General features: G+C 27.8%; 1 protein-coding gene across 5 annotated transcripts in view; it reads right to left on the reverse strand.

Moving 5' to 3' along the window:
- LOC127065459 (aryl hydrocarbon receptor nuclear translocator-like protein 1) overlaps positions 1–10,000 on the reverse strand; it is a 49,678-nt gene that overhangs the window by 30,204 nt on the left and 9,474 nt on the right. For 4 of the 5 annotated variants that reach the window (XM_050997824.1, XM_050997822.1, XM_050997821.1 and 1 more), the window contains exon 2: positions 4,580–4,639. In XM_050997824.1, the coding sequence (XP_050853781.1) occupies positions 4,580–4,628 (49 nt within the window). In that variant the 5' untranslated portion in view covers positions 4,629–4,639. Of the gene's footprint in view, positions 1,273–4,579; positions 4,640–10,000 lie in introns of those variants that run through there. The other variant, XM_050997825.1, reaches the window with a different exon arrangement.

Below are 10,000 nucleotides of genomic sequence, written 5' to 3' on the forward strand. Positions count from 1 at the left end.
CATGTATCTGGATATATGTATGTATTTGTATGTATGTATGTATGTATGTATACGTTTGTGTAGGTGTATGTGTATGTATATAAAAAATATATAAAAAAATATAATAGACGAACGTCGAAGAACAATGTAATACCGTTGATTAAAAGATAAATGTGTTTCTATATCGATTATTGTTAATAACGGTATTGATATTGGTATTTTTAACACTGGGGATATTATGCACATATATCTGTGGGGTACCTGCCGGCCGAACAAACTTACGCGAGCACTCGCGTCTTGGAGAGGCGCCCGTTAGGCACTGTGAGAAACACCTTCCTCCTCCACTACTGGTGGTGGTGGTGGAAGCGCCTCCACACGAGTGGTGGTAAAGCGAGTACCAACTGCTACCGATACACCTCTCTCTCTCTTTCTCTTTCTCTCTCACTCTCTCTCTCTCTCTCTCTCTCTCTCTCTCTCTCTCTCTCTCTCTCTCTCTCTCTCTCTATCTCTCTCTCTTCTCTCTGGATATACGTGTACATGTTGTATGTTTGTATATGTGACTATAACTACGCGATATACATAGTAGTAGAACTAGAGTATAATAGTAGCAATCGAGAGAAAGAGGAAGAGAGAAATAGAGAGAGGGATAGAGAGAGAGAGAGAAAATATAGAAGCAACTGTTCAGACCACGTGGTCCTGCGCAGGTGGGAGTGACTAAACCGCCCTGTACCGCTACTTTACCACCCCTTTTACCACCCCTTTTACCACCCCTTCGCCAGTATCGTCATCGGGGGAGGAGCACGACCTTCCTTTCTGACCAAGGTCAAACTTTATTATTATCTTCGTTATAAACGTCGAGAGAACCATTCATCGTTAATATTATATATTGTCATTTTTTATTTATTTATTATTTTAATTATATGATTTTCTTTTCATCTTCCTTTTTCTTTTTCTCCGTTTAATGGAAACATCATACATCTTAGATACGATCTGTTGCTTTTTAATATGCGTGTAGAATAAGTATCTATCTCTTTACGAAGAGTCGCGTCGGCTTTAACGTTTGAGCTTTAACGCGGAGAGTGGAACGAGAACGACAAGAGGAAGTCCCTGAAATGCACTTCTTTGATTCCCACTTGCAATCTCGCATGTGTATGCGATTGATATACACGTCGTTAACAATTCGACATAATATAATAAAAGAGAGATTTCTATAAGTGTTTCCTTGTTTGTTACTGCTATTACTATTGCTATTACTATTGCTATTGCTACTGTTATTGCTACTGTTGATATAATCGTTTCCTTTTTTTTTTTTGTAGATTGATAATAAAAAGAATAAAACACTTGTTTGTGTGTGTATCAAGAATAGATATATCTAAAGAATCTTATATCGAATAATTGTAAATATAAATATAAATATAAATAAATAAAGATATATGAAAAGTAATTTTTATAAAATAATAGGTATGTATATAATATAAAATAAAAATATATAAAATATATTATGTTTTATATTCTTAAATATAAATACTGAGTAAAGTATCGATATACATACATACATACATACATACATACATACATACATATATATATATCTATATCAAATATTCGACGTATTCAGAGAAACCTTCGCAAACAAAGAAGAAATCTTTAAGGTCGTCGTACGAAAGATACATACATATGTTTTATGAGAAAAGTTTTATGTTGAGAGATATCCAACCAGTTCTCAAACGCAAAATCTCACGTTCGTAAAGTGATAAAACAAGTTAAACATTCTTCGAAGTTATTTCATTAATTTCGAATTTAAACATAATGAAAAAAAAAAAATAAGAATTTCTTTGATACGTCAAAATTTTATATTTTATATTTTCATCGGTATAACACACAGCAATAAAAATACAATAATCATATTATACCGAGTAGATCTCTTCAATATTATTCCGATCTATATCTGAATTTAAACGAAACAAAAAATAAATACCTACGAAGAAAATTTGTCTAATAAATTCTCAAAAAATGAATCACCAAGAGTCTAGTTCACTGTAATACAATATATTGAATAATTAACTATATAATACTATATTATAATACACTATTCAAAAAGAAAAGAAGGAAAGAAAAATAATATAAAAAGAAACACCCTTCAAGTAGTATCAAGACGATTAACATTTAAGATGATTAATATCAATACTAATTAGATTAATCTGTAAGCCACCTGCAGGAACAACCATACGACATATATATGCATATATAGATATATACATACACGTATACGTACATACATGTATACATATATATAGCGTATGTCAGCATTAATTGTTATCATCGATACTCGTCTCTCAGCTTCCTCCATAACAGTATACAGATAACCCTAACACCGTTAGCAAGCGGCGTTGACGTTTGAAGTGACCACAGCTGATCTCCCTCTCCCTAAATCTGCCTCGTCCACTCTCATTAGCGTGATTTTTTTTGGTAACTAGAGATTGTAATCCTTCTCTCTCTCTTCTCTCTATCTCGCTCTCTCCTCTTTCCTCCTCTTTCTCTCTCTTTCTCTTTCTCTCTCTATCTCTCTCTGTAGATACGGTCGATTAATTTGCACTGATTATTCGCATACTCTCCTCTGTGTTGTAAGCTTATCCTATTATCCGTTTAGGTATACGCAACTCGCATAACTACCGAGTAACGATCTTCAAGCTTATTCCATACGATCGTTTCGTATTTTTATTGTTATTTTCGTCTTTTCTACGTTCTTTATTTTTTTATTCTTTTTTTTTATCTTTAATATTTATCTCTCATATCATATCTATTGAATACTATTACTACTGTTATTACTGTTAATGATAATAATAATATTAGTAATATTAATAATAATAATAATAATAATCATATAAATTATGTGATAACTTTGATATACGAGCTGATGATAATTTTGAAATTTCAGGTATTTTTTATTACCTCTAATTTATTTTTTATCTTATATCTCTAAAGGAATTTTACACATACATACACACACACGAGAAATAATGCAAATATGAGATTTCGAATATTATTTTAAATTAGGCAGTATTTCGCTTTTTCTTTTTCTTTTTTTATTTCTAAAAAATTGTATATTATATATATATATATATGTATATATATATATATGTATATATATCATGTAATATTGTAAAATAAAAAAAATTTTTAACTCTATGTTATGACACATGACATGAAAAAAAAAATCTATCATCAGATAAATTCGAATGTTTTCATAAACTCGACACTATTGTTTCTCCTACTACTTTTCTATTTTTTTTCTCATTTGCAAAAAGTATACACACACAATATCCATCGATGTCTTCCATCGACTATGACATTTTTAATTTAACGCGTCGGACTCGCGACCTTAAAACAAAAAAAAAAAAGAATCGTTTTACGTAACGAAAAAAATAAAAAAAAGAAAAGAAAATGACGAATATTATTTCACGTAAATAAGCTAAACTCCTCTTTACAATTATATGTAAAACAAAACGTTTTTGTAACAATAAGTATTTATAAACACAATAATGATAAGTTTAAATAACAAAAATAATTTCCAACTATCGAAATATCGATCGAGTTTTTCTTTTGAAGAAAAAGAAGAAAGAAAAAAAAGCAAAAGAAAAAAGAAGGAGAACGATTGTTTTAGAAGGTAAATATATAAATTAACAAGAAAGAAAAACGAAAAAGAGAAGAATAAAAAATAAAATAAAAACAAAAGAGAAAGAGAGTATCAAATTCATTCGATTATCTCTGATCGAAACTTGAGTTTTTGATTACTATTACTATAGTGATTATACAGTGTCCGAAGAATCAAGATGTCTTTTTGATTGGTAAACTGAACCTGGTCAACTCACTGTAACTTTATACTTTCTGATCTTACTGAAGAAAAGTAACGATCCAATCGAATTACATTTGTCCTTATCTATACTGCATATCTATGTATATATAGATATAAAAGAGATATGTATGTATATATCTATTGTTTTTAATCTTCTATAATAATTTTATGCCTAACTTAAAAATCACACGTACACGCATACACACATATGTATTTTTAAATATTAATTCATTTTATTTAAAGAATATTAATTTTTTTTTTAATTTATTATATAAGAAATTGTGTATAGATTTAATTTTATATTATGAATTATACTTAAAATTATTACAGCTGTGTTTACATATAGGTATTTTATAAAGTCACTTTGTATAATCAGATATTTATATTACTTTATTTATTTATTTATTTTTTTCTTTAGATTATTATATATCGTATGACTTTTTTCTAGAAACTAAATTAAATGCTAAAAAAATTCGAATACATTTAAAATAAATCAAATAATTTGATAAAATAACTATCACGCGTTGTATAATTCATTATTTTCTTTTTCTTTTTGTAGAAACAAAATTAAGTTATACAAACAATTAAAGAAGAAAGATTAATCGTATTATTTAAATGCATCTTATATAAATAAATTAGAAATTTATACATATATATATATATATACATATATATACACTATATACATACATAACATATACACCTATATATATATAAATATTTATATAATATATATATATATACCTTGATATCTACGTCGAGCCAAACCTCGTTCCTCTCCATTTGGTCCCATGATGTTCTTATCTATAAAATAATAAATATATTATATAACATTAGAAAAATATAATCTCGATAAATATTAAATATACATATACATATATATATTTTTTTTTATTTCGCCGATTCAATTTTTCATATATATATGATATATATGATATATATGAAATATATTCAATATATATATATTGAAAGTCGACAAAAAAAAATCGATAGTTACGAGAAATGTTAATTACAAAGGATGAACAAAAATCTTCCTCTTCATTTTATTTCTCCTCATTCATTTTTTTTTTTTTTTTCTTAACACAGTTTCTATCTCGCTAATTGCCCCGTCCATCGAAGACGAACGACGAGCGAGACTGATTATTGAATTCCTGCTTCTTTCCTTATTGTGCATTTTTATAATTGGCCGATTGTTGTCGGATTGCTCATCGAGCTGTATAAGAAATATTCCGAAGGATCTTTCTTTTTTCCTGTTTTGTTTTGTTCTTCTATCTTCATTTTTTTTTCTTTTTTTTTTCTTTTAACGAAGGGAATCTGTATTTTATATGGATTTAAAAATGTACTTTTAATATATCAATCAAAAATAAAAATAAGAAATAATATATTTAATATATATTAATAAAAAAAAATTTTAGAGAAAATTAAATCAAATGTATCTACAACATGATTAAAGTAATTGTTTTAAAAAGAAAAATAAAAAAAAAGAAAATGTAATACCACACGAATATACACACATACACAATATACATATATATACATACACACATTATAATAATTTATAATTTAATAAATTAAATAAAAAATAAATATGACATTCTCTCTCTCTCTCTCTCTCTCTCTCTCTCTCTCTCTCTCCTCCCTCTTTCTCTCTTTTTCTTCTTTTTCTTCTTTCTTTTATAACAAATATAAATTACATATATATAAATATATATATATATATATATTTTGTTAAATCTACTTTCTTATTTCCAAATGTGAAAATATCTTAAATAATAATCACAGAAAAGTTAGAAAACAGACAAAGAAAGTAACAGAGATTTTTATATATCTTCCAACGATACTATGTAAATTTCGATTGGATTATATAAGCATAAAGATAACAGTACAATAATTTAACCAAGTGATTATATAAACGTCATCAGGTCTGTTCCTGACAGACAATACCTTGCCAACGACATCCCCTATCGCGTACTACCACCGCTTCTATTTAGCTACTCAAAACCGATCCCTTTGACCTACGAAACAATCGTTTTGTGCCTACAAAACCGAAATAAACTGCAATATAGTGAGCAATGAATCTTTACCTCTGAAAATAACAAATGCAAAATATAAACTCCTGTGTAGGTTTTAACAATTAAATAAATATATAATATGAAAAGAGAGAGAGAGAGAAGGAAGAAAGATATTGTAAAATTTAAGAAGAATAGTAAAAAAAATTATTAGGAAAAAAATATATATATATATTATAATCCAACTAGAAACTTTTGATTCATCCTCTATTATATTTATATTTTATATATATACATATTTTTCTTTTGATATATTGAAATTATATATTTTTATTTAATTTTATAAAGTAATCATTATCAATGTATGTAAATATATATATATATATATCTTTTTCTATTATATATATATATATATATATATATATATATATATATATATAAAATACACTAATACACACGCGCGCGCGCGTGTATATATGATATCTCGAATAGAAGAGATTCGTGGCAGGTGAAGATAAGTAAATGAGATCGTTTGCGTCAGGGTTTTGTTGGAAATCCCATTCCTCTTTCATCTTAGTGCACCTGTATTCGTTTTGAAGTAACTGATTTAAGTATTTCCAAAGCCTCCAAACAAATATATGATAATCGAATAAATAATTCTAAAACAAAATTCATTTCACCAATCACACAGTACGTTATCGCAAAATATGTCGAGTACGTTGTTTTTTCAAATAAAAAAGAAAAACAAAAAAGGAAAAGGAGGAGAAAGAGAAAAGGCATGGCTTTCATTCGATATTGAAATGTACAGAAAAAAAAATTTTTTTAATTAAAAAAATGAAAAGGAAAATAAAAACGAGGGAACGATGATCTCCGTGGAGAAACAGCTGGATTATATTTACGAGTTGGTAATGTCAAGGCGACAACAAGCTTATTTCCTTATTAATACACTATTATGTAATAAACTTGAAGTATGGTGCATCGATAACACAAACATCTTTCAATGTCCACTATGACCTGTGACGTAAACCTGAATGCATTACCAAACACATGCACACAATAGACGTACATAAATACATACATGCACCCATTTACAACTATATTCGGTCGATGTATCGTAAATTTGTGAACTAACAAAACCGTATAATCTTTTTGCTTTTTTTACAAATGGAAACCAATCACATAAAGAATTTTATATATATATATATATATATATATATATATATATATGTATATGTATGTATGTATGTATTTTTGTTTTTTTTTCCTAATACTAAGCGTTTCTCTACATTACGCAATAACTTTATTCTTTCTTGTTTTCACAGAGAATTAACAAGAAACATGAATACACACACACACACACACTTTTTGCTTCTAAAATGATGTGGACAAAATTTATTGATAGAACAACGTTTCTACTTTCTCGTTCATTAAACTCTAAAATATTATATATCGATCGATATCTCGATTAAATACCCTCCACCTTAGAATCATTAAGATGTAAGGATACAAAAAAAAAATCAACCAAAAAAATCTCAAAGAAGAACGTATAATCGATTTTTTACAATCGTGAATAAGGCACTTATTCTTCATAAATCTCTGTAGAGGAAAAACTGAAAAAAAGAAAAAAAAAGAAATTAACAAAAAGAAATCGAAAACTTCGACGAATAATGAAGTTACCATAGGATATAATATGTGTTATTCTTCTTACGAAATAGGAAATGCACGTCTCGTAGATCTTTTATACTATAAATCAACTATACGTCTGGCAGTAAAATTGAATTTAATATTCCGTCCTACCTCTCTTCAAAAGAAAGAGAGAGATAGAGACAGAGAGACAGACAGAGAGAGAGAGAGAGAAAGAGAGAATATATATATGTACGTGTATGCGTGTGTATGCGTTAGGTATAGAAATAATAATTATTATCAAATGCTACGTGTTCATTCATACACTCGCACACATATATATAGCACCCACATAAACTTTATATACAAAATATTACATAGCTTAGCGAAGACTAATAGAATTTGCATTTGAAATACTTTGACCTTTCGAGGTATTTGAAATGCGGTAGTTTGTGGTTACCTAGATTTTACCTTCCTACTATGTACATATGAACTATCTGTCCCTGTCTATCTATCTATCTGTCTGTCTGTCTGTCTATCTGTCTGTCTGTCCGTCCGTTCGTCCGTCAGTCGACGGCGACGAACGATAACGTTCGGTTCGACCAAATCGCAACGTTCTCGTCGAGCCAACACTACCCCACCACCATCACCACCATCACCATCACAACCATCATATATGACTGTGTAGAACATATCGTGGGGCTTTTAAAGAGGGGAGAGCTTTCTCATTTCCGTATTTTAAATCGAGACTTAAACGATATCACCACCTATGTCTAAGCAATTCAATTAAATGAGATCTTGTGTTCTGCGGAATGTGCTTGGAAAAGAAGAAAGAAAGAAAGAAAGAAAGAAAGAAAGATAAGGAAAGGAAAAAGAAAAAGAAAGGAAAAGGAGAAAAGAAAAGAAAAAAAAAAGAAAAGGAAAAAAAAGAAAACCATTTCTAAACGAGTTCTTACATATCTAAATCCTTTTTAGTAGTAGATTCGTATACTTAACGAGCTAAGTTTAGAGACACGTACGATAAAGTAGTTTTCTCTCTTACATAGTAAACCGTCGTCTAATCTCTCTACAAGTTGTATCGCGATCTCTCAAATGAATTTCGAGATTCGTTTTATTCCGTTCACTTATAGAAACGATCTGATTTTTTTTTTATTTATTTTTTTTTTTTTATTGAACGACGCGACGCGTAAATAACTTAAAATTCATTTCTATATATTATATATGCATATACAATATTTATGTAAGAATTATTATTTAATTAATAATTAATATTGAATATTTTGTAAAATAAATGGTTAATAGATGTGTAGAAATATTTTGATCAGTATTCTAACAAATAATAAAAAATATAATATACGATGTATATATATATATATATATATATATATATATATATATATATATATATATAATAAAATATCAATGCATGACATAATTGATCAGTATAAATAATTAAGTCCTATATTTGCATCTGGGTTTATTATAAATGTTAACCATCCACGTTTATAAAATATTCATAATAAATTATTACATATTTACAAAGATTTCCATTCAAATGCTAATTTTTCTATATTAATCAATCTAATATCAATCATATATATTACATTATATAGTAATATTTTATTAGAATAAAAAAACCCGACCATTCATTTAAAATACCGATTAAAAATATTTATAAATACTGATAGCAATCCAATAAATAGTAACTTTTTGTGAAATCACTTCTTTCTTGTGCTTTGTTTTTCTTTTCCTTATGATTAGTAACTCGATTTTTTTTTTTTTTTTTTTTGTTAATGACAAATGCAGAAGAACGTAGAAAACGCGGAAGTAAGGGTTGGGTTTGAGGACGTTTTATTGACTCATCGTCTCATAGTCTATGTTCATCATTCATGTTTCAAGGTGTTCTAAGACATTCGAAACGAGCGTGAAGAGTTGTTGATCGTTGAAAAAGGAAATATTTCTAATTCTACTTCTTAGGAAAATGTAAATGTAAGATATATGTACATAGATATATATATATACATATATTTATTTATACATATATATACATATATATATATATATATATATACACATGCATATAGCGAGATATACAGAGCGATTTAAAAGTTATCAGACGATTACAAAAAACAATCAATCTTTTTCTAAGACCTTACGAATTGATATTATATATCTTTCTTTGCAAATTTAAAAGGAAAAAAAAAATCCTACGATGTGAAAAGAAAAAATAAAATGATCTAGAAAGTTAACTTATACATTTATATATATAAATAAAAAGAAATCACCAGTTAAGAACTTTTGGCCCACCTTATACATAATGTTGATCCGATCGATCGAAGAAACTAGTTTCATAAACGATTCTAATCACGTCTTACGATAATATTATCGATATCTTTACTTCGTTTCTACGACAAAGACGACTTCGATAATTATATGCATACTCCAAAGAATTTCCTGATGTATGATTAGACTAAACGGGTTTTCAAAAAGTGTCACGCGATATGGAATGGCTAGTATCGTTCGTTAGAATATC

This window comes from Vespula vulgaris, chromosome 8 (assembly GCF_905475345.1).
Source record: "Vespula vulgaris chromosome 8, iyVesVulg1.1, whole genome shotgun sequence".
Lineage (NCBI taxonomy): Eukaryota > Metazoa > Arthropoda > Insecta > Hymenoptera > Vespidae > Vespula > Vespula vulgaris.